The sequence below is a fragment of the Diadema antillarum genome, unplaced genomic scaffold (genome assembly GCF_040938485.1).
Source record: "Diadema antillarum isolate AM-2024a unplaced genomic scaffold, OU_Dant_1.0 scf00000081, whole genome shotgun sequence".
Taxonomy (NCBI): Eukaryota; Metazoa; Echinodermata; class Echinoidea; order Diadematoida; family Diadematidae; genus Diadema; species Diadema antillarum.
In genome coordinates, this window is record NW_027270970.1 from 692397 (window position 1) to 719373 (window position 26977).

Genomic DNA, 26977 nt, shown 5'->3' on the forward strand with positions numbered 1-26977 from the left:
ATGGGTTAGCATCATTTTTTTTTTTTCGGTTTTACGGTCTCAGCAGGTACATGGTACATACAACAAAGGTCATCAATAATATTTTGGTGGAAATTATGAGTTAGTTGCCAGGAAAAAACCCACACATTTAACAAATTCCGTTTACGATGTTTGAACTTAAACGCAATCAAAGCACAATTTTGTCGAAGTATGATGATAACTATTGTATTAATCTAGGAATTAAATGAAACCAAAACAAAACACGAAAGCTATCACTAAATAACAGACATTTCATATGGAAAACGAAATGTGCAGGATTTACAGGAAAAGCGCCAATATAACGTCAATGTTTGATAGATTTACACATCTCCATCATGATATCACAAACCTGGTTTATTGTGCGCCCTGATAACACCCCCATTTAAAGGGACACCTCAAATCTATTCAAAGGACATAAAGCAATAATTGTAGAAGGCAGTATGATTATATCGTTGATTAGAGGGTGGTGATCGTTTGAATGGGTACACCTTTCAACGAGATATTTCCAAATGACCCTCTTAATCATGTGACTAAGAGAATGAATTATTACGCAATCACGTCATGATCGAGATAACTATTCGTTCCGCACTGATTACTCAAATAGCAATTTCACTGAAACATCTGCATGATTAATGTAAAATTGCGTTTTATGAAATATTGTTATTGCACTGCCTCTGTATCAAATATCTTTATCCCTTTCAAAATTTCATTAACGTCCTGCATTGTGTGCGCAGTTTACGTATTACTTGCAAGTACAAGCGGTTTAGCCCAAATAATAAGTAGAACCCACTGGAAAACGTCATTCAATATCTTTACAAATCAGATACTAGATTTCATCTACCTATACCCAAGCTTTTCAGATTTTTAAACGGGATGCAGGCATAATGTAAACCGGCAAGATACTTTTCTCTCTAGAACCTGAATTGCTAATATATAGTCATAGCCGTGCCGAAGTTGTCCGATACTGTACCATGGATAATTAATGTTAACCCTCCGTGTACCACAGTCATCCCTGTCCATAGGTTTATACATGAAATTTGTGCATATTTGACTCACTGACACGGAGAGGGTTAAACGCCGTTTCGTCTCTTCATAATACTGGTAAATGTCTCATTCATCCTGCCCAGTTTAAGGCCGTGTCACACCTTTCCGGGCAAGCTACGCGGGCTTGTTGCGAGGAGGGGATTTTCAATCACGCAGGAGAATTTCCCCGGGCGGACAAGAATGTTTGCGAGTTTCCCACTTGTTTCTTACTTACTAGACGCGTGCTACTTACCTTCTACTTGCGTGTATTCCGTGTGACCTGCGTGAGAGCTTTGAAACCGATCCGTTTTCTGTTACGAACGACTTTATACAGGTACTAAAAAGTACCTGCGTTGGAGTTGCCTGAGAGGTGCTGCCGGTAAGGGTCTCCTACTGGTGTTCTGCGTGTACCTCTGCGAGCGAACCCCCACGACTCACTCGGAACAAGTTTTGAGCATGCTCAATGCCTTGTCATACCGTATCTGGGGAAGTTTTGTGGCTTGGTTGGGAAACAAATTTGCTACCCGGGGCTCTCCGCAGTTGGTCCGCACCTGACAGTACCTAGCGCGTATCTCGCCTGTAGTTGCCCGGAGGTGCGCATGCAAGTCCGATTTAACCGCAGCCGAGTTTTGAGCATGACCAAAACTTTTTCCGGGTGAGTCGCGGGGATGCCCGGAGAGGTCCACGCAGAACGCCAGTAGGAGGCCCTTAGCGGCAGTATCTCGCGGGCAACTCCACGCAGGTATATACTTCGCAGTCCCCGTATGCAGCCAAGATAATGACATTTTGTGGAACTTTTGCCATTCCTTCAGAGGAATTCCTTCACTGAGTTGTCAGCCCCCCACGCGACTGGTACACAGGTCACACAGTATACCCGCAAGTAGAATTTAAGTAGAACGCGTCCAGCAAGTAAGACACATGCTCTGACTCGCCCAAATCCTTGTCCGCCCTCAGAAATTGTCTGGTATGCTGGAAAATCCCCACACACAACAAGCCCGCGTAGCATGCCCGGAAAGGTGTGACAGGGCCTAAACATGGTTACGGGTAAAAAGATTTGCGTGCGCACCTCCGGGCGACTACGGGTGAGATACGTGCTAGGTACTGTCATGTGCGGGTTATCTGCGGGGACCTCCGGGTAGTAAAAATTGTTCTTCACAAGCCACACGCAAGGCTTGCCCGGAAAGGTGTGACACGGCCTTCATGAATACATGATATGCAATTTCAATTTGATTAACGACGTGGGTTCTATGTGACAATGAAATACAGCTTCTCTGATAACTTCAGGTAAAACACATCAAGGTACCAAAATTCCATTTCCCAGGTACAATGTGATTTCACCGTGTACAGAATTCATCGCCAGACTTTGGTTGCATCACTGTCTGAACACTTTCCTTTGAATCATGATGGTCCAAACTTGGAGGCAAGAACCCTTATTTCCCCAAACGTCGTTTGATTTATCATTGATACATTATGGGTCTTTTGATTTCAGAATAACAACTATTGTGGCACACCCATGGTCACATTGTTGGAAATTCATCATCGGTACACTATCAAGTATTACACCCTTTTACTTTAGGAATACTGGACAATGCCATGGAATTACATGTATTCATAGAAACATATGATAATAATCTTTCTTAAAGCGTGCCATGTTCAAACTGAGCCCTGACCAGTGCTTGCATGATATATAATGTAAAGGTTTAACATTTAATGTTTTTTCTACATAATATGTGAAACGTTTTACAGTATATTGCTGCTAGTGCAGGTTACGTAGCGACCTGTTGACTATGAATTACAGTTCAGAAATATATGTTTTAAATACATACGGTCTGTATTTTTAAAGCAGACTTTCTGGCGACTCTGCTGCCATCAGATTTGCTGCAATTTTTACAGGAATTTTTACTATCTTTATACTATTTTCACGGAATTAGTTGAAATTGTCAGGACTAACCCGAGAAAGACATCAATATTGTTTCTCCCCAGGTAGGCCTGTACATGTAACATAATTGAGAGCAGGTTCAAGAATAGAATCGTTAAAAACAGTATGGTTTCTAACACTAGCTAACTGCCGGCAATTAACGAATTTGTCAAGAAGTAAATCTGCGGTCCTTATATCATAAGAGTTACTATGGATTTGATTGATTTATTCCAGTTAAGCTAGAGATCATAAGAACTCAATGCAAAAACTTACAAAATACACTTTGCAACTTGATGGTTGCCGTGGGAGACATCCGGCATGTCGAATTCAGTAAATTCACTACGAATTCACTGTAAATTCACAACAGATTCGCAACAAATTTACAATATTGACAGTAAAGCTCATATCTATTGCATAGTGTTTTGCGATTTTCCACTGCTTTAAAAAAAGAACAAGTTCTTGAACGATTGCAGAAATTCGTCATTTCTACGACAGCTTGTTGAATCTACTCACTTAACGGTAGACATCTGTAACGTGTGTCTAAGATAAGATCACTCACCATATTCAGTTGACTCATGGCGAAACGAAGAGATGCAAATACGCTAGTAGCATAAAACAAAACAAATAAAAAAACAAAAAGCAAAAAAGTAATAACTAACCTTGCAATGAATAGGCAATAAATTGTAAATTGATTAAAAAAAAACACACACACAGAAGTTGTGACATTTTTGCGCATTTCAACATGCCAAACGAAGTGTTATCTACTTTGGAGGAATATTTTGCAGTATTCATAATTAATCACGGTTAAATCATCGCAATTTTTTTGAGATGACTGACAGAAATCGAGAATTGTCTTTTCGCGAAATTCACGAGTTGCCGTAACTGTGTTTTTTTTTAAATCTTGGTTCATGTTTTCCACGAGATACTAATATTTGTTTTGCAGTGTCCTCCAGGGCCATGACAGCCATAAGTATGCTGTTCAGTTTGTTTGCACCAAACTCGTCCCTACGTTTACAAAATTTATTGAAATTGATTTAAATCTCGACCGTCTCAGCAAAACAGCAGAAACTTTTTGTTACCTGAACGGTGAGCTTATCTTAGCTGGAATGAAAACAAAAAGTGGTATTTTGCATTATTAGACCAGGGAACGGGATGTAGGATGTAGTCATGATAATTTTGACGTTCAGAATAAGTACACAATCCATTGTAAAGTAAGTATATTGCTGAATGTAAAACAGTATAAACGTTATTAAATATTCATTTACAAATGCTATATAATATTTAAGATAATATGATATGATAAACTATCTATAGCTCTCACAATACATCTCTCACATTCAGCATGTATGAATAAATATGAAACTGTATGTCTGCACTCATCCACAAGTCATCTCCAATGAGACAAAGTAAAGCATATCACTCATGAAACCTGAATAATGTGTGCACTATGTCCAGAACGATGAACAGATTCTGTTCTACTTCTGATAAATATATTTCATACGCCCTCGGAAATCTTACAGAAAAGATAGTGTTATTGCATGTAAAATCTTCTCAAATTTGCATCACGTATGAATATTTATAAATACCGTGAAAGTCTTTCCATTCATTATTCTTTTGCACGATTCATTTCGACCATAGGCGATTCAATACAACGCAGTGAATGAGTAAACAATGTCTCGCAAATTCATTAAGACAAAGCCGTCCTTTGACCTCTGACCCGGTAGTTGTTCGTTGAAAGTGGTAACGTGTCATTATTTTGTGCTTACTCAATTCGAATTCCGGCCATTCATCGCTGTCGATTCGCAACTGCAGTCTGGAGGTTCTTTGGTCCACTGAATACAAGAACTGTTTTCGTTGAAGTTTTTGTTTTGCTTCTTTATTTCAACATCTTTATGTTCAAATCCACCATCGGTTACTGACTTGTCACATTTTCCCAAACGCTTCAACACTTTTAGGAGCTCCATCATCCCATGCTGCGGATATCCAGGCATTGATATGAATAAACTGTAATGTTGATATTACAGAGTATGAATGCCTTTTGACTTCCATATATTAAAGGACAGACGATTTGATGGGGATAGAAAGCGCCGACAGTAATAAACACACCACTCCTTCGTTTTTGTATTTGTTTTTCAATTTTCTTACATCGCTGTTGTGTCACGTGTGGTTCATCTTGATTCTCCGATCGTCTATTATTAGACATGCGACAGGAAATGTTGAGGGCGCTGTCGAGGTGACGGTTCTCATTGCTATGATTCCACTTACTCCTCTTATAAGATAATGTCTATTGCTCTGAGAATGTTCGCATGTGGAATGCAGCAAGTTAAATCACAGTTTAGTTTCTTTGTATCCGAATCTGAAAGTTTTCTTTATACTGATTGTATTGGTGCTCATAAATTAGATATAACCTCGAAGGTTCTTACATGCTATAAACACAACGTCATTTTCGAAAACTGAAATGTCAGGATGAGAACAAAGAAAATGAATGCAACAAAACCATTTATGAAACCAAGTTTCTTGTTGGCTGTCCGATACTTCGCACGAAGGGATATGGCGAAATGGGTTTCCATAGGCACCGTTGATGTAGCACCCCTGCACAATCTCTGCAGCGTTGTCTTGTATTATCTTTTCTCTTCGTTTAATGCAATGAGCAAAAGAAACGGACAGCAGAAATTAGTTCAGAAGAAATAATGTGAATATCGTTGCAACTAATTCTGAAAATCAAATATTGTACTGTGTAAATTGGTGACAAACAAAATGAAGAATATCTAGTGCAAAGAGCCGCAATCAACATAAGATGAAGTGAATTACTGGCCGTGAGAATGATATACTTTGTTTTGTAGCGTGCATTTTTCTCATGTTGTTGTTGCATATTGAAACGGCTGTCCTTAGGCTGTACCGAGTACCCAGACTCTTGCAGTAATCTCTTAGAAGGAGAGGCTGAGCCAAGGCGCTAAGGCTTTGGTCATACATCTGTACACGGCAGCCCGTCAGTATCTTCCCAGCTCAAGTTAAAGTTACACTTGCTCATTAGACCCTTCTCAACTACAACGAAGTCGACGTCCTTTTTTAGCGGAGTCCTTTCCGTCACTTCCTCGTCATCATCATCGAACTCATCTTCGGCCTCGAGGTCTCCGTTCAGAGTTGCATGTGTGGGCATCTGGAAGTGCACCTCGCACGTGACCAGCTGCTTAGGCGTGTCGGTGACGGGCGACGCCTTGCGCCCAGCCGCGGCTGCATCTGCGCCTGCGCAGTTGCCCGCCATGACGGGTGCCTCGTCCGGCTCGTCCATCTTGAATCGAGTCCGTTTGTGTCTTTTCGACTCCGACGACTTGAGCGCCGACACCAGCTTCATCTGTTTCTTCGGCGAGTGGCTCAGCGAGTTCATCTCGATGGTCGTGCACTCCTCTCGCGATCGTCGACCTCGGGAGAATCGAAGTATCGACGGCGGGGACTTGTTGGCGCTAATGTTACCTGGCTTCTTCAAGATCGACGGCGACCTGCCGCCCACCAGCGGGCGCTTCGGGTGTGCTGGCGGAGAAGTCTTGATGAACTTGTTTGAGCGCACCTCACCCGGTGAACCAATCTTTGCTACCGGCCGCCACTGACCGAACTTGTCTGTTGCTGTATCCTGCGTTTGAACGAAACAGAATCTATATTACTGAAAGAGATTACAATGCAAGCAAAATAATACAGAAAATACAGAAAATTTGTTTCTTTCTTTCTTCTTCTATCTACGAGGGGATGGTTGCATGATAACCACATAGAAACGTCAGTATGTGCCAAATTGGATGGAATTTACTGGACACTGGCTGCTCAATTTAAAGCCAGCTACCGCCGGAAAAGAAAAGAAAACTACTCTACGCTTTATTAAACTTATTGGATCACGTGCTAATTCAATCAGACACCTTTGGAATGTCGAGATGAACCCGCGGTTCGCTGAAGCTGGCCGACTTTTTCTTCGGCTCCTTCTTTCGTAACGTATCTTCAGAGGACGAGGAGTCGGCTCCCGTTGGCTGGTCCGATGACGAGATGTTCGTTGAGCTGTTCTGCTCGTCACCTTCACTCTCCAGACGACCTCGGCCACGGGATGACTGGGCCGAGGAGCCGCTTTCAGAGGCCTCGTCGTCGGACTGGGCCACGCGGATCATCGGCATGTCGTAAATTTCCTGTGTGGTCGATTGATTGATTGATTAATCGAATAGAACGAAATAAACAAGGAGGGTTTCAGATGAGTGAACTTGAGAACAATATAGAATTGAGAAACATGAAGATCTTTAACTTGTTTTATTCCATGGGCGTTGTTATCATATCCTTGATTTTATGTTCATAGTAATCACTATGATTACTGGAGTAAACCAGAAGCAGTGAATAATAGTAGGTTTAACACGACGGCATGAAAGCAATGAATGCTTCTAGAAAAGCAACGACAGGACCGAAGGCTGTAAGTCTCATCCCAAGGAATGAACACCGAGCCCTGAAATGTCACTGAAATCCAGCAAAACGGGAGAAAATCATGAAATTCCAATTTACACGTGTTTTACGAATCACTAATATTGGTCACTATCTCATATTTACACGAGATGATGCGAGGATATTATTGCGTCACAAGTAGGCCATTGACAACTTATTTTTTTCTAATAATGGATTATTACATTTTGAATAATGGATAATTCAAATGGAAGAAGTTACCTTTGCGTCATATTGTTCTCAGCGTTTAATGACCGAGCGATGATTGGTGTTTTTATAGGAAAAGGGGCTAGAGGGGCTTTTAATCATTGACACTAGTAAACTTGACGTCATAATGACTAATACACATATGAATAGGAGAGCTGTAGGGGGCGACGTCCTCGTCTCACCTAGTGTGCACATTGTGAGTATGATCGCTATCCTCGTCTCGAAAAAAACAGCATCAAACTATAGAATTCCTGAACTTTCAGACATTTCTTTGACTGATTTCGATGAAACTTTTAGCACATTGTTTCTTTTCCTTCATCCTTTCTATGTTTCGGTCAACTTGAACACAGAGAGGTGTTGTGTGTTTGTTTTTCTTCAGCGTTCATACTTACCATAAGTGTTTTTCTCACTGTCGCGACATCGTGTGGATATTGGCGGGTCTGCGATACCGTCTGTTTGTCTGACCCACGCTTCCTATAAAACCACACGAAAACAACAGCAACGAAAACAATGCAAAACAAAATAGAAAAGAATGTAAACAAGAGTACGCAAATCAAACCCATACTTACACAGCCCGAAAATTATATGTCAGGTCAACACGCATCGTTCAAAGAGTGAAATGAAGAGTAAACAAGCCACTCTTTATCTGTTTGGTAGTTGATGTGGATTCTTAGAACGCATTACTATAATTTGATTTATTGTGAATGTGAACCATAGTATCTAAAGTAAAAACAAAATGATCATGCAGCATAACCACAACCTGCCCTTAAATATCTTCGCTGTGTTTTCCAGGAGATGTGATGAAATCCAAGACATTATAACTGTTCATTTCTTTTCGTACAACGTCATGAAATGATTTTCATTTGTCTCAAACGATTTTATGGATTTGTGGGACTTTTGATAATACCGACACGTCACGGAGTTGCATGATTTTTTTTTTTCTGTAGCCTTTTGTCCCTATCTCCGACAGTGGATCATGCTATGATGTCCGCCCAAAGAAGAAATTGAAGAATGGTTGGGTCCCGATAAATAGAGCGGCTTACAACAACTGTGGAAGACAAATTCTAACCCGCTGAAGACGGGCTGATTTTGCTACAACACGTCTTGCAGGCAGCTCGGTAGCAACAAACAGTACTTCATCTGAGTTCTTATCATTGTAGTTGCTATCATTATTACAGCTTGGAATAACTACAAAATGATTTTGGTTTCCGAACTCGTCACTCGTTGGTTCATTCATGTGCCTCGATGCCATTTAAAGGACAAGTTCACCTTCATAGACATATGGGTTGAGTGAATGCAGCAATATTAGTAGAGCACATCATTGAGGGTTTGAGGAAAATCGGGCAATCGGTTCAAAAGTTATGAATTTTTGAAGTTTCTGCTTACTCAAGGCTGGATGAGAAGACTACTATAGCTTGTGATGTCACATGAGTACAACGGTACAAAGAAAGAATAAAGAACATTCAACATATTTTCACTTTTCTCGCATAACAAAAGGACACTTGACTTCTCTCTTTCAGAAGGCAGGGGGAATAATATTACCCTTAATATATGTCAGTAACAAGTCGAAGAAATGTGCACTTTATTCAAAAAGTCAAATTTTGTGAAATTCTCCTTTTATTTTCTTTATATGGTCGTACGCATATGACATTATGCACTGTAGTAGTCTTCTCATCCAGCAGTGACTACGCAGATACTTTAAAAATTCATAACTTTTGAACGGATTGTCCGATTTTCCCCAAATTTTCACTGATGTGTTCTACTAATATTGCTGCATTCCCTCAATCCACATGTCTATGAAGGTGAACTTGTCCTTTAAAGACGATTGCCATTCACCTGTCAGAAGGGGTGGGCATGATCTAATTGTTTTGCAGTGTGGGACTGATCAATTGAATGGGCTTGCAACCTACTCTGCACCAAAAGTGAACTTAGATCGTTTGCGCGGGTTTGTAAGTGAACTCACTCTCGCTCTCATACAATGACCTCCATTTTTGTGACATACCTTATGTCCAGGAAACAAGCTGTTTTCATTTCTTATACAAGAACATATAATAATGCTCAGCTGGACTCACGAATTGATACTAACATGTATTTGGACTGTGAACGTTTCTCCACGAGGAAGCAGGCTAGCCAGAGACAGAGCAGGACAGCCACCCCGACACACAGGCCTGTCACGATCACCTCAAGTCGCTCCTCGTACGCAGACTGGGCATCATCTGCTAAATGTAACATAACATAACAGATTTAGGGGAATGAGTATCGTATCAAAACAATCTACGCACTGTAAGAGCTCGATATTCTTAAATGTGCAACAGCCACAAGTTAAAACTTGCTCAATAATTGACAACTTTCCTAAGATAAAAAAGTGTTAATATCTATGATTTTTTTTACAACGATTTTTTTTTTCTTTGTGATTGATGTGTTGCAAAAGTTATGGCCAGATTGATTATGTTCATTGTTTTGTTTTAACGTGACACTGATTCCCAAATGGTCTGTATTCCATTTATGTAGCTACTATCATTGTTATTTGCTATTTTTGTGAACACAGGCCTTTGCGGTGTTTATTTTCCAGAGATAATTAGGTAAGGCATAATAGTTATGCTTGGTTGATTGCGATAACACGGAACCAACATGTAACCAAGGAAACGGGATGCAAGACACCGCTCGTAAGCCATGAAAATAAGCTCTTCTTGAATCCCTTGGTACAAAGTCTGGCCTGATTGCCATAGGGATTACACAAGAAATTCGAACACAGAATACAAAGTCTTTATAGGAAAATCACATACTCTGATACTACTAACCTTCAAGCGCGTGTCATAAATTTGTGCTACAGTGCTATTCAGGACAGAATTATATTCAATGCACATGAGGGGCAAACAAGACTTCGCTCGTAACATTCGAAACAATCGAAGCTATCTCGATCATTATCACCATATCACCAGTGTTCCAGCGACTACAGTTGATGTGGCAAATGAAAGCAATGTTCTCTGACTCTGCCTGTAGATTACGAAGACAGACAGATTGAAAGACAGACTGTCCTGCACTTGAATGTTGCTGTAAAGATTTAAAACCACACCCACCTGTCGTCGTCCCGTTCCGAGTCGTGCCATTGCCTCCTGCGGTCACCAGCGTTACGGCGGGCCCCGGTGTGGTTGACCCGTTGTAGACGGACGTCATACTCTCCAAACCGTTGCTGAAGCCTAGCCTATTCCTTGCCGTAGATGGCGTTGTCTTCGTTTGCAGGAGAACATCGGTTGCTACAGAATCTAGGGAAGAAAAGAGGTAAATGATGTTTTAGCTCCCATCCATGTAAGAATTTCTCTTATTTAGTACTTTGTCTTTCATGTGTTGGCTTTTGTAAGCTTGCAGACTTGAATGATTATTCATCTATGTTCTAATCAGCTCTTGGCGTTATACACGGAAGGAACAGAATGACGGTGACGGAAGGGTAACATTCGGTAAACAGAGCCAGAAAGAGTCAACATAGATTCATGAGATGAGGAGGCCCAAAAAATTAATAGCGAGAAAAGATATAAGAACACGTACGTGTATTCGTGTTTGCGTGTGCGTGTGCATGTGTGTGTGTGTGTGTGTGTGTGAGAGAGAGAGGGAGAATGAGAGCGAGAGGTGGAGAGGGGGGGGGGGAATGCGAGGGAAGGAGAGGGATAGGGAGATGGAAGGGGAGAGAGAGGGAGAAGATGAAAGGGATGTTAAAGAGCGAGGGAACACATTCACGACGGTGCCATGAATGTAATAGGTTGACATTCCAACGAATTAAAAACCTACGGGGACAACAATGCCTACCCACGAGGAGAGAAATGTAGCTATATGTTACTGTGAATGGTTTTGGGTGTGGTAAATAACATTGTAATTTTCTAGTCTCATAGCTGTCTCTTTCAAACACAAACAGAAAAAAAGAATCTCAATTTTTGCTACAACGTATTTGTGGTGTACAATCTGTATCTCAGTAAGGTGTTTCTCCATCAAGGTCATCCCACCCTTAAGAGGTTTGGTGATGGAAAATTGAATTCTCCCTACGAGTTCTTGTATTTGATTTTCCCTCACGTACATGTCGCTCAATCGGTTATCCATGGAGCTCTATGGTCTATTATACAGATATCAGGCTATCCTTGCTATTTGATATGCTGTACATAGTAATCTAGACGTTCCTATTTCTACAGTTCTTTGTGCATGGTACGGCTCTGATATTTGGCAATGCAAAGAAGAATGATGAAGTGAAAGAGGACTGGTAATAATCAAGTAAAAGATTACAAACAAAATTACTTGGAATTGTATGTAACATTTTAATTGTATGTACTTGTTCCCGCATATGATTGTATGAGTATCAAGTCATTGTGACCTGTTTCAACACGGCTACAAGACCCCTCGATTTATCAGCCGCAAGCTCTATCTAGGCGGCATGCTTTGTAAAAAGAGAATTTTGTAATCTAAATCTGCAAAAAGATTTTTTTTTAAACATTAAAAATCAAGATTTGGCAAAATAAGTGTTCAGGAACAATATTTCACGACAGAGAGAGAGAGAGGGGAGGGAGGGGGAGAGAGATGCTTAAAAGTATACATGTATTAATTATATTCCTATCCCAGTAATCCTACGGCCTTGTGTCTCTCAGACCAATGTACGTTTCTAATACAAATGAAAGGGTAAAAAAGCAGATAGTGTGTGACCATTTGTGACTGTGCATTTTGTATAATGTGTATACATGGTATAGGTATGTGTGTGTGTGTGGGGGGGGGGGGGTGGTGAGAGTTTGCATCAAAAGGTATTGATGTTGGGACTTGACGTCAATATATATTATCTTTTAATGTGTATCATGTTATTACTAAAGACTGGTCGTTAATGAGGGCGCCTCGACTGATCATCTCGTGGGAAACCACTTGGCCATTAAGTCATTAATGTCTGATGTCATCAGTCCACGAAGCTTCCCAACAAGCCCGAAATGAAATCACGCTAGGAATTCATTCTCTACATACGGGCACTTCAAATGGTAGAACTGAACAAAAATGGTAGAACTGCAAGCTCGTAATCCGAAGTTGAAATGATTAAAGAACATGTTGACATCTAATGAAGATAATGCCAAGTGCTATTGTGATTCTTGAAATCGTGATACATGAAAACACTTCGCCGATGTGATACATTTATCTTATGTCAAAATATAAAGTGTTTAAGTACAGATATGATAATTGTGTGCATGTACTTTAGGATCTTTGCGAATGTATAGCATGTATATTATGTATGATTATTGTGTATTCAGTACACATACATACGTACTCACATACATACATAAGTCATTGCGCCAATTCCAATTTTGTAATCAAAGACACACAAAAGTACCTTTAGTGTCGATCTGTTAGTGAGTGTAGAAATTGACCGGACGTTGTTTTGTCATCACATTGGGGGGGGGGGGGGGGGGGGCATGATTTACGTGATAATAAACATTTTAAATGAACAAGTGCAAACGTGCCCCGTCCTTCCTACCACCTTCCCTTTTTCTAACTGCCTCACCATCAGTGGAAAGAAATCTATCAATAGCTCTGTTTCCTTGGAGGGTGCAATGCCCGAATGAACCGATTAAACAAAAAACACGTCGTAGCAAAAACGGATGAATAGGGCATCAATTTCAACGCTTCCCCATTATGGTGGAGGGAAATAAACACCTACAAACAGAGTAACATTGGGACAGAGACACCGTCTACTTACAATCTCTTGAACCAGCGATCTTGAAGACAAGACAAGACGGTGGCTGAACATCGTGGAAGCAAGAATAGTTTATCCTTATAATCGAACCTTTTAACCTCTCCGATCCCGTCGTGTTGATCCACTGAAAGAGACAAAAAGAAGATTTTATTTTCAAGGCTTCATTTCGATGTTGGTGCTGGTTTGTAATGGTTACCGTATGTTATTCCAAAGGTTTGTTAATCCGAAAATGAAATAAGGTTCGGTATTCCAATTTTTCCAAGGGTTCGCTAATCCGAAAACGAAACAATGTTCTAAAGTCCAAAGGTACGTTATAGTACGCACCTTCTCTTCATTTTCGGATTTACACGAACCTCCGGAATAACGATCTGTTTTATATTCATGGATGAATTACCTTATAGGCCTAATACGAAATACATTTCATTTTTGCAATCACGAACCTTTAGAATAAAAAACTTTCGGAATAATGCCACAGATGTTCTTGTTAAAGAAGCATTATCATTTAACGAACATGAATTTATACAGAATTTGTGTATTTCGGAATAATGGACCATGGGAATAACGAATACAGCCGTCATCAATATGGAGGGGTTCTGCAGAAACATCGTTGTACATCTGTGCGCTTAAGTTTCTGCGTGTACGTCTGAAGTTTCCTGTGCATCAACTTACCTCGTGATGGTTATGATCATGTCTAGAGTGTCAGTATTTGGCAAAAGCTTTTCGAGGGTGGCGTGAAGAAATCATACATATATGTGATTTTGATATAACGATCAGCAACGAAATGCTTCCCGAATACATCCACTCTTCCAGACAGCAAGCTAGTTTGTTTTCATGAACAGTATAAGTAAAATAGTATAGTTTCTCTTTTTTTTTCACGTTTAGATACTGTATCGTCTCTCCCATTGTCTAAGGACAGGGGAAGAAATTTGCATCTTGTGTTGCTCGCAGCAAAAGACAAGAATCAATAAGTCCTGCATAGTTTACAGAGCCGCTCATTTCAACCTCCCCCTCTCTTTTTCTTTTCTTTCCAGCTTGCAAGATTTGTAATATGCCGAAGTCCTATATAAAATGTCGCTCACGTGAACCTTACCAGTCCGGACATCAGTACACTTTGGACACGTGATAGAGCTCGCTCACAGTTCACAAAGGGTTCAATGGATTGTAGAAGAATATTGGAAGAGATAGTATATACCAAGTTGCAGTGTTAGCAGGTAGCAGGCATACTATTTGTGAGTACGAAGTATGGTGATGTCAAGTTTATCATAATTCGTGGCACATCGGTACATGTATTTCTATACTCAGACACGTGTACATAAATTACATACACCTGTTTGTTTTTTAGTTTTTTTTTTATTTGTCTGCGTGGTATAGACACATACAATATATTCACAGACAACACATAGGGAGATTGTCACGTGTGGTTATTCATAGTGCTGCTGTGGAATCTCAAGTTACAAATTTATTCGTGTCCTCGCTGGGTATGGTTTAAAAAGAATAGGACTAGATGAAGTAAACATAAAAACAAAAATCTCAGAACATTGTACATAGAAAGGTTCGATTAAGGGGAACGTTTGAGTCTTGCAAACTGACTGCGGAAAGACCGTGGGGACGTCAGAGTTTCACTCCATGCTCACAATTCGGGTAATATTAGGTCGTTCCGCTCTTCTGATAATGACTGTTTATCTATTCTGCGCAAATCTTGGATGGTCCCCCCCCCCTCTCTCCATCTTTACCGCTAGTTTGTATTCTGACTTTTTTTTTATTTTGCCCTCTTCCTCCACTGCTGGTTCGCACGTTTTTCCCCTCTCCCTCACTCTGTTTTCGCTTCCGTTCTTTTTGTTTCTTGCTCACTTTGTTTCAGTCGCACGACGTGGGAATTACACGTTGTCGCCTATTATTTAAGAATGCTGGTGATAATGTAAGGTCCCCACACAGTATTTATAGAGTGCTCACCTGTATTACAATCTAATAGACGGTGTTCATTAATTTCCTTGGGGATAGCAGCTGCTCCGCGCGTCGACCTAACGTGTTCGATGGAAAACAGAGCATTCGCTTTTTCCTTGAACTGGACACAACGATGCTCTCTCACACCTCCTGTATTGTTGTTCCATCTTGCCGGAGGTTTAATGGAAGCAATATGAATTCACATGTTTACATTTTTATCTATTCATCTCTTCCTTCATCTCTAGATGTCTCGAGCGAAGAGAAGAAGCGTGGGGAGATGAAAACTTTTCAGCTTGAGATAGGTCTCCAGAGATTCACTGTTGAGATTGCTTTCATCACATGCCTGAGATGTTGCTCAAGAGGTGCTTAATATGGACAACCAACTGGGTATTAAACAGAATCTTCTCTCTCTTTGCATACATAGCTTGGCTGATTGCCATGTCGTTCTTATCTTTTGTTGTTATACCTCTGGTTGCGGGATTTAGTCTTTTTTTCAGGTTCTTGATGTAAAAACGTTCGAATTGATCTAAAGGGAAGATTTGATCATACAGCGTAGCCTGAGATGGAGAATCGCGTACATTATGACCACCAATAATCGATACACTATAGTGAAGCTAAAACCTTCTTTTTAGCGTAATCCAAACCATCATTGTGGGGGCGCTGTGGCATAGTGGATAAGACTCCCGACTCCCGAACGGAGGACCGTGAGTTCGAATCCCACCCAGTGCTTACAGCCTTGGACAAGATGTTTTTACCCACAATGTCCCTCTCGACCCAGGTGTATAAATGGGTACCTGGCAACGCTAGGGTAATAATAATAGCAGGGCCCTCTGGTAGAACAGTGGCAACACTGAAGAGGCTACCCTGGGTAAATAAGACCATATTATTATATATATATATATAATATTTGATAGCATGGGAATACGGTGGTTTGCTGATATTATACACAGGAGAAGGCAGCTTCGAACTACCCCGTCCACAGCTGTCCACGGGAGACAAAGGTTCATTACCTGCGTCTTTCTCTCTCCTTCTTTACAAAGCTGTGTAAATGTGAATCTTTGAATGACGGAGAAGAGAATGGAAGAGCGCTTTATAGGGGAGTAGTATAACATCGACGAGACCACCCTGTATATAGGCCATGATTTGTCGGGGTGCATACCCACAAGACCGATACCCATGAGTCATACAGCCCACGAGTCCTACAGCCCATGAGTCCGACAATAAGCAAATAATGCCCATGAGTAGTATATGAGGTCGCTTTTTAAGAGGTCTAGGAGCAGGAGCAGGAAGAGTAAACAAAAGAATATTCATGAGCATGATCTAAAACAATAAAAGCATATTACTAAAACAATAAACTCATTGTGAAAACAATAGCATATTGCTAGAACACTTAAACATCATCTTGCCGACAAATTGCATAGTATTATTGTTAAAACAAAAGAATTCATGAGCGTGATTGAGACCGACACTAGGTAAAAACATCCCATGAGTTCGACAGATACAACACGGGGTTAAATGTGTCGGTCTTGTGGGGCTTGTTAGCTTATATAGTATCGAACTAATGGGCTGTATGACTCGTGGGCTGTATGACTCGTAGGCTGTATGACTTATGTGTGTCGATCTCGTGACATGTACCCGATTTTTCTCATCATCCATCGTAGGATTTTTATTATATATGAATAATTCGGACCAGGAGTCACAGTAAGGAAGACATTAGCTGGAACTTTTCGGAGGTGCAGGAATGATAAAGCCGAAATTGTTTAAACGAGCTTTCATTTTCTACGAAACCTCTGAACATCACTCGATTTGCTATTGATCTGTGATTCCGATCGGTAGGGTCGAAAAACTCACAAGGGATCGAAAAGTGATATCTCGCACACGTACAATTTTTTTCTCTGAAAACCTCTTTCATAAACAGATCATGACAATTCACTGCTCCCTTTGATAGCAAAGTGATACACAGTACCAGCTAGTCTCTGTGCACCATACATGACTTAACGGATTGAAAGCTACCATATACTGCTATAAGTTTAAGAAATCCGTTTTTGGTCTCTGATGTATTTCTTGTTTCAAGAACTAGCACATGGAGGGTTAATATAGCTACTCTGTGAGAACTAAAAAGAAACAGACCGTAAAGACAGACCTTCAAATGGAAATCGTGTCGTGTGCAAGTCTTCTAATCTCTCTAAACAAGCCCGCAATCTCAATGGTAAAACAGAATTCAATATGAGGGAACCGATGGGGTCTTGTCTGAGAATGGTGGTTAAAATCGATATTACCAAATAAGTCCGACTGCACGAAAACGTGCATTCAAGTGGAAAGGCTTCTTGACTCACACTAAATGAAACTTTAATACGCGGACAATCTTATGATATAATGAAACGTAATATAAAAGAAGAAAGACTTTACTCGCGCTACATGAATACATTAACAGTCTACCATTCTAAATCTTACAAACGAAATGACAATAACCAGTACACGCACTTACATAGCAATCAAATGAGAAATGAGAATCATGAATAAGTTATAGGAAGAAGGAGAAGAGAAAAGAGGAGGGCGTATTGTGATGCCAGGGAATCAGAAGAGGGACTCGGAAACCAAATGAAACAGTAAGTTGCATGCAAAACTATGCATGCATCGGTATGTGCGTGTAGATCAGCTCAGGAAGGTCGCTCAGAGGAAAAAGAAAACTAGTTATCTAGTTCATCTAGGGCATCATGTTGAGCCCCCTGTGGCAATAATAGTCTGGTTAATTAGTTAATAACATGTCTAATCAGACCCCATCCACCTAATGATTGTTTTTCCACCCCTCCCCTCCCCCGTCCTGCATCATTTGAGGCCGTGAGGGTATCCAGCCTTCCGAAAATGAGGCCAATGACATCACAACTTAATTGAAGTCACGAGCGTGTCGCGTCTCTATGACGTCATAAATCGCTTCTCGGGACTTAACTCACAGACGGCGTAGCAATATCAACTTATAAGTGTAACATCCCGACAGAATCCTAGTCCCTATAGGGTTTCGATCCGTCGTTATATTGTGACAGCATTTCTAGTGATCAGCACAATATAGGATTTCAGGCAAGTGTCAGGGCGATATTGATTTCATAGAAATCAAATCAATGTACCTGGATATTCTTTTTCCCCCTAGAATGTGGCACGCGACTGGTTTTAAACATCAGGATGTTCGGCTCACATATAGACGTAATATGGCACTATACAATCTTGTGGATCTTTGCACTCTATTTCCCCATATTTCACACTAGAATTCTTTAATCACAAACTCCTGAAGAGACATTTCATAGAGAGAGAGAGAGAGAGGGGGGGGGGGGGAGAAGAGAGCTAGTAGACAAAAACAAAAGCAAACAAACAAACAACAAAATACGGAAACAATAGGAACTATTTACTTCCCTCATTTAACCAAAAAAAAAAAAAAGATCCCAAATAAAACATTCTTACCGAAGTGAAAATTAACAACAGAAAAATAAGATATAAGTTATATGTTAGTTTTGCAGAGCTCAGCGGATACAAATAAGAGAAAATAACTCAAAACGAAAGCATGAGCATACGATGTAAACAGACTTTTAATAGAACTCTTGCACGACGTTTCACTCATCTCATTGTAACATCTCATTGTAAACACGATCGTGCATGAAAATCTGAGAACTGTACACACCCACAACATTTGACGTAAACTTCTCTAGAACGACTACTTGCTTGTGCGCAAACAGACACACGCCTACACAAACTCACTCATATACGATTAACTCAACTCTTGCTGAGTTAACATGATGAACTGGCATCTCACAACTGACAGGCTAACGAAATCACCAACGCCATGAGTAATCATTGATACTAGCCATTTGAAGATGCGAAGTTTTGTGCACTCGGAATGTTAGCTGAGTGAGTGGAGTTGAATGATGATGGTATAGACATTGCATCACCTTACAACGGCCCACGTGTACTGAGATTCGACTGATAGAAACTGAGAAAAATAAGATGTAGGAAAGATGGTCGTGTCTATATCACAGTGTCCGTGACCATCTGACGCCATTTTGGTCAGGCAAAGACATCAATGAGGACCAAGTTAACCTGATCGTGATGTACAGCTCTCGTTTGCTCTCCCAGCAGGCACTAATAGGCAGACCTTCCAACTTATTTTATTAATTCTATTTCCTTTTCGTCGGTAACAAACACAAAGAAAAACAGTCATCAATTCAATTCATGCACGCCTATATGAAATATCTTGCCCAGACTGTCTGAGTCACCTAAAGCACAACTGCCTTAAGCAGCTCAGTGTCATCGTCAGTGCATAAAAGTCATATAGGTAGTCACATCTCTTTCTCTCACTCTTCTTGATACAATGACTTTCTACTTTTTTATTTGTACTGTCAGCTGAATGCCTCTGCGTCTAGGTGCGAAGGTATATCAGTATGGTAAGTTAACAATTCGCACAGGAGTATCAAAAAACATCAAATGCATAAAGAAGTAATGGGCATACAAATCAAGAGTTGGTATTGAAAAGACATAAGAGACTGAGTAATACTGGAATATTGGTATCTTGCTCTCGCAGAGTCGAGAGTAGTATTCAGCGCTGAGAAAATCAGATCATATTCATATGTTAAGCACGATACGGATTTCAAATTAAGGTAGGTCAATACGGTTGTAAAATGATATCTGGTAATAAAATACATCATGAGATTCTATTTATCGTGAGCTACTGCGGTGAAAAGCAAATATTATTTTAGCCTCATTCGTATCGTCTTCCTTCACTTCTTGTTCTTTTTCCACTTTTCTTCTTCTTCTTCTTCTTCTTCTTCTTCTTCTTCTTCTTCTTCTTTTTCTCCTTCTTCTTCTCTCTCCTTTACATTCTCAAGGCGAATGGAACACTGTAGAAAGTCACATGAAATTCTAAGACTACACTAACTACATAGGGACGTGTCTCAGGAGGGAGATTCTGAGAAATGCTCCCTATCAAAGCTAGCCAAATTTCAAGCATGCTTCGTCGTATTTTCTTTTTTTATCTCATTGTTCCCTGTGGTGGAGCATGCCTTCACTGATTAATAAACGAGATTGAGTTGTCACGTCTGCATGGCAAAGGCGTTTGTTATCATAGCAAAAATATTTAAGTTCCTACACTAGTACACACTCACCCACAGAAAGACAGACAGACAGACACAGACACAGAAATACACACACACACACACACACACACACACACACACACACACACACACACACACACACACACACACACACAAACACACACACAACCTTACACATTGTAATGGGGTACACCTTTGTTGTCTGGTATCGCTCTGTGCGATCAGTAATGAAGTTGATTTTTACCCCATCATTTTTGACGGAAAATGAGCATTCCGTAAAGTCAACTGTGCCGTTCCCTGTACTCCCTGTACTCCCTGTACAAAGTATCCCGAATACACAATATATGCATCAAACACACGCACACACGCACACACAGAGGCCCGAATTCACGAAGGTGGTACAAATGAAACCATGGTTTAAACCATGGACAAAAACCATGGAGCGCCAAGAGTCGCACGGAATATTTCGTTACGAAATTGGTAATTTCGTCGACAAAATGACCGTTTCGTTAACGAAATTATCATTCCGTGGACAAAATGTTCATTTAGTTTCAAAATGTTGTCATTTCGTTACAAAATAATCATTTCATCGACGAAATGACTGATTTCGTAACGAAATATTCCATGCGACACTTGGCGCTCCATGGTTTTTGTCCATGGTTTAAACCATGGTTTCATTTGTACCAACTTCGTGAATTTGGGCCATAGAGGCAAACACACACACACAAAGACACACCTATGGGAGATCAATGCATTCCCTCGTGGATGGAATGAGCTCTTGGGCTCGAATATAAAATATCCACAAAGGCAAGCAAAACGGAGTAATGCAATAAGAGAGAGGCGCTCGGTTTCAAGGTCACTTTCTAGAACCGAACGGAGCGCAATAAAAAATGCAGGCTCTTTGTGCTAGACTGTCGAGTATACACGCCTCACCAATATCGTCATATTGCATGAGTTCCATCCAGGTAATACGATTAAAACACAAAATATGACGCATTTTCCTTGAGCCTGAAGAACGCCATCAAGTCATGCTTTTAAAACCGATGATCGCTAACTCTAATAGGATGCCAACTGCGTTCGTCAGGCAGAAGTAACACACTAGTAATATTTCTCAAGGATATGACACATATTTTTGCTTTTTCCCATTTCAGGTCTGCTCCTTACTCCGCTATATGACATTATCGTTTTATTAAAGCCATCGTACTCCCTTCATCGAGAGTATTATGAATACCCACATGTTAATGTCAGAGTAGAAAATCCTGCACTTAAACTCTTCTAGGCTTAAAGACATTTCCTGTTTCATACAGACCTGTTCGGTTTGTAAAGTAAAATGAAATTTGAATGATGTTTTCCGATGATTAATAATGACGATACGGAGGGCATAGAATGCATAATGTCATCATCACAGTAGTATGTGATATGATTGAACGTGTTTACTTCTCTTTACAGGTGAGTCATTGTACACAGGTAGACACACCCTTACGACGTCATCATACAATGTGTCTGGAAGAAATGAATGTCCGTCTAAAATGTAATTCGATATAGCTACTACGTATCCATATTTCATTTTGTTCGTAGATCCCGTTAAGCAAAGAAACCAAGTTCCACTAAAACAAGTGGTTCTGGAGGTTACAGCAGCAGCGAATAACGCGCCGCATGCATCAAAACACGTAAGTCTTTCGTATTGCTCCCTTGTGTACTACATCTTCTGCAACTACTACTTAGATACTGAGATTATATATGACCGCCACTTGCAAAAACATTTTACTCTGTTAATTCAGCCCGTGGCGCCATCATGGTTCAGTCCATCATAGTCCTTTGATTAAGCCAAGTTTTCATTCACTGTTGGTTTTGGCGTATCGTGCATCTCTTGTTTTCTTTTTGTTTAAGTTTGAGTTTTTGACAGAGAACTAAATCAGGATGTAGAAAGGAAGGTTCGGGTGAAGGAATACCTACACAGAGTCTGGTTACCGACGAAAATTACCGCTGTGTGGTTGGTTCGCCCCATTTCCTACAAGTCAAACACAACGACGGATTAAGCACAGCGAGACCATCAATCAAAAAGACAGAATGGGTAAAAACAAAACTAAAGAAAACAAAACAAGAAAGAGAGAGAGAGAGAGAGAGATACAGATACACAGACGACAAAGGAATAAAAAGGTAGAGAGAGAGAAAAGGAGAGAGATAGAGAGACAGACAGACGAGGGAATGAGAGAGGTCATGCTTACTAAGGAACCTTTCTTGTGTTTTTTTATATTAGCCATTTTGAGCAGGAGTAGATATTCAGGCACGGCACGCAGAGTCACTGAAATAAATGATATTATAAATATCCTATACATATGCGTGCGTATGTGTATGTGTGTGTGTGTGTGTGTGTGTGTGTGTGTGTGTGTGTGTGCATAACTAATATGGTTCCATTATTTATTACTGTATAATTTTGCTGCATAATTCATTTGGATGATTATTAAGATTAATGCTAGAAGAATTGAATTATCACTGTTAAATTTAAGCAATTTTTTTTTGAGAGCATAGGGGAAGTGACTGTATGTAAATTGATAATTGTTCATGAAAATGTAATTTTTGTTATGTCATTATGTACAGCAATAGCAAATTTGCTATTATGATCACAAATGTATATTTTCGTCATTTCAATTGTAGCAAATGAAAATTATTATCTTTTTTTATTACTTTGAATGGAACAGAATAAACATCGTTGAAAAACAAAAAAAAAATGTGTGTATGTGCATGTGTGAATGTGTGTAATAAATGTCTAAATGATCATATTCATACATCATGTCTAAAAGAGAGTACTTAATAACATAGGATTTCCCGCCAATTTTACACATTTTTTTTTCCATTCCAATTCATCTATCGTACAATTAGATTTCTTCCCGAATTTTTGGTTTGATAAAAATGTGCAATCAATTTAATTTTCGGGCGCACCAATTCGTCTATGGTCAATCTGTTTTCGCATTTTTGTATTCAATTTCGTTACGTTGCAATCCAGTTTGTTCGAGATGACTTTGGAGCTGACAATGGCATTCAATTTAGTCATTGTGCAAAGACTTTCAAATATTACTAATTCGAATCAAAGAAATCCACGTTACCCAGCAGATATGCATGTTCACTCAGTATATTCATGGAGCTTATTTAATTATCCAAAAGCAACATTCTAGTGAAATATGTTCATTCTGACCCCCGACTTCAGTCTATCTACACGTAATTTGTACGTGATAGGTCTACTCCAATACTGTTCACACTTGCAGACGTATTGTTCAAGTGTATATACAACTTGTAGTTGGTAGTGTCATTTGGTTTACAAGATTAATTTATCTGTTTATAGATAAACATCTGTCCTTATATTATTTTTTTTCTCTGACCTATGTTATGTCTTGAATTGTAAACATGAACTGTCGCAGTAAGAGGGTGCAGAAATAATGAACCACTTATGATACTTGATGTCAGGTTGGTGTGTTGGAATGAATGGCTGCCTGAATAGCTGGCAACAGCGCAAAATAATAAAAAAAGTATTTAAACAACAAAACATGTAATGTTACCAAACTATATATCTCCATACCAACAATGACTCACTTATATAAATCAAATTCAGCTGACATGTATACCAGAAACAACAGTGTTTTTAAAAGTATTGTATCGTACTCTGACCAATTTCAATGTACATCTCCTTAGTTTGAATGCTACAAAACAAAATTGATCAAAAGGCAGCTTGACAGTAAGTTCTGGCGACGAAATTGAATGGCATGAGACCAAAGTGTATGGCATGCATACATGCAAATGACAGTGGGCGAAAATGGGAGATCAAAAATGAAACTGAATGACTCAATCTGCATCGAGAGATTTCGCGATGAAATCGAAGTTAACCAGCTTTTATAGCATTGAGCACGAATAAGCAAAGAGAGCATTCGAAGAATAAATTACGTGCATTATTTATGTAACCTCAAGTCCTCTACAAAGTCCAGATCCATTGTGTCATTAAGTCATCTACTTAGCTGGTTTGACTTATCATATTAGCCTCCACTCGCTTCATAATTTGCTCTTCATAGAATCAATGTTCTTGGGTGACGTGAATAGTGAAATATGAATATCAATAATCTGCACTCTAAGCAATCAATACTCATTCCAATAACAAAGAGCAACCTTTTTACCATCTATAGGCGCATTTTTGCAGGGCAAAAGAACTTGGATAATCCGGAAAACACTGAAGAGCTGTATAACCATTCCACTCTTTATTCTTTCCCTCTTTTTATCTAAGATATTTTGTTCTTAATTTGACTTTTGTCAGAATGATCGACTATTCTTTCTTTCTCCTTCTTGTTTTTACGATGGTTGACAATATTGAAGTTTGCAGACGCGTTCCTAACCTGGGCATCTCTCTTCCGGCCTCGGGTTTCTATGGCAACAGTGAACGGATGGACACATCCTACTCAGAGTGAAGTGGTCCACTCTTACACGGGTCAGTTTACCAACTTTATTTAGCCCCATGTATATTTTTAGCCAGTAACACCGAGTGACGAGCTATTTCAATGCCCCTGTTTCTTTTCACTTCTATTTCCACTCCTTGGATTGGTTTCGCCTTCATTGTAGTTTATTGTACGTTAGGTAAGACATAATCACGCCTTATCATAGAAATGTCTAGCAAGTCTATCGCTGATAAGACAGAATGTATTGGATTTCGACTGCGTCCACAAACTGTTCGTTGCCAGTTCGTTCACAATAAACATATTATGTTACTAGCTCCCATACTCATAAATATAACATACAAACACATACAAACATACTCCTGTTTTAGCTATATGCAAGCATGCCAGCAAAAGCCGAGATAAGATATTCTTGTCCGCCTCAGGATTTGCACACGTTGTCTACTTAACTTTTCACCAAAATACATTCTTGCTTATGATTGCCAATTCATATTTGCAAATGTCCTTTGTTTGTATTCGAAAATACACAATTGGATGAGATTACACATGATTAAAAGCGACCTGTGCATCAATGGCTGTGGGTAACTTATATATAAAGACGCGCGAGTATGGTACTGCTTGCATCAATTTGCCTCCAATATTACACAGACTTGTAGACACATCGCCACAAATGAGAAATGACAGGTCGTTATTACAGCATCCATAAGCATGCCTACACACATGACGAAGTGTCAGTGCATATAGTTATCTCATGAGCAGTTCGATGTGTTCAGCCACACGTGAACATTGTGAAGAGTGAAGCGGTAAAAATAGACCTACCTGAATGCTCAGTGAACGGTTGGCGGCAGAAAATTTCAGTTGCCACGGCAACGCGGCGATGTTCATTTCTATAGCATCTTTCCCGCCCCTGTTAACCGAGGTATGGTACGCCTGCGTGATCCTGCACGTAGTACCGGTAGCCGGGCCCTCTTGCTCCGTTCCCCTCCCTGCGTCCGACGATGCTTCGACGTCGGTTGATGGCAACGGGAAAGACAACGACGGAGAGGAAGAAATGGATGACGAAGGCAATGACTGAGATGAGAACGACGTCGAATTAAGTGGCTCTGGCTGAGAAGGCGGGAAGTCTAGCAGCGGCACTGGTAGTCTGATTGAGGCTGATGCTGCGGCCGAGAGTGGGGTTGTACACTCTGTGAAATATTGGAAGGTAGATAATATTGTGACGACACAAAGCGCGCGGATTGACGTGACACGACCAGTGAATCTACCAATACACTGCCATGGCTTTTATCACAAGCATTTTATGACTCAGAAATAATCACACATCGTATTTACTTAGTGATCTAGCAAAATAGTCTCACGTTTCACTCACACTTATTTGGTTCAAAGGTTACCAATGTAAGATAATCTCTACCTCAAATCATTGAACACGTCAAATGGCATTATCATGAACCATTGGTTAGATTAGCTTACTTGCTTTCTGAAGATCCAGAGTACTACTCAGTATGTACTTAAAAGTTCCCATCCCATTTCCCATCCCTGATGTAAATCCTTTCCGCCCCCTTCCTCCCTCAAATTCCATCGGTTTTATTATCTCGATAACTCTAAGCCCAAATCAACTTTTTTTTTAATTTGCATCATTATTGATGAACTTGCACACCATGCCAAGTGTTAATGAGTCAAAGATGGCTGAGTGATTGAACAATATGGGATGCCATACATTCTAGTCTCTTCAGTGAAACTCTGTCAAAGGTAAACACTGCTACAAGAAATGCTCCGCCGTGAAAGGAATTTAGAATAGAAAGGGTGGAAAAGCTGATCCAAAATGAAGACCTAGGCGTGATTAACTGGCGTCACATCAAAACAATGCTGTAATGTATTCGTAAATACACTGTGAAGAATAAATGGTGATTCAATTTTAAAGATTGAAGAAATTTGCTCTCTGAGCTATATAGTGATGTTCAAATGGATGACGGAACACTAGAACCCACAGAGATGTTAAATTATACAGTCAATGTCGAGATATTTACGCACACTTATCTACTGGCTGGTTAAAGTAAACCGTTTATATTTCAATTGTTTATCTATTTCCATCAAGAAAATGATACATGATACAACCGTTAATAAAAAGGTTTATTCTATC

At 40.0% G+C, this 26977-nt stretch overlaps 1 protein-coding gene across 1 annotated transcript; it reads right to left on the reverse strand.

The window, feature by feature from the left end:
- Nucleotides 1–5924: 5924 nt before the first annotated feature.
- Nucleotides 5925–25850, reverse strand: LOC139717696 (uncharacterized). The gene is made up of 8 exons (XM_071629198.1): nucleotides 25657–25850; nucleotides 13356–13476; nucleotides 10763–10902; nucleotides 10525–10552; nucleotides 9723–9855; nucleotides 8029–8110; nucleotides 6868–7128; nucleotides 5925–6590 (listed from the first exon to the last, which is right to left on the reverse strand). The coding sequence occupies exons 1-8, from the start codon at nucleotides 25720–25722 to the stop codon at nucleotides 5925–5927; spliced, it is 1497 nt and encodes a 498-aa protein (XP_071485299.1). The 5' UTR covers nucleotides 25723–25850.
- Between the last annotated feature and the right edge of the window lie 1127 nt (nucleotides 25851–26977).

What these genes read in the sequence shown, in the direction of transcription:
- LOC139717696 (XM_071629198.1), bottom strand. Translation starts at nt 25,722, where the DNA reads ATGAACATCGCCGCGTTGCCGTGGCAACTGAAATTTTCTGCCGCCAAC. An exon ending in GATCGCTGGTTCAAGAGATT is followed by an intron (nt 10,903 to 13,355) that starts GTAAGTAGACGG and finishes TTTCTTCCCTAG; the next exon opens with ATTCTGTAGCAACCGATGTT. An exon ending in CGTTCACAGTCCAAATACAT is followed by an intron (nt 8,111 to 9,722) that starts GTTAGTATCAAT and finishes GTGGTTTTATAG; the next exon opens with GAAGCGTGGGTCAGACAAAC.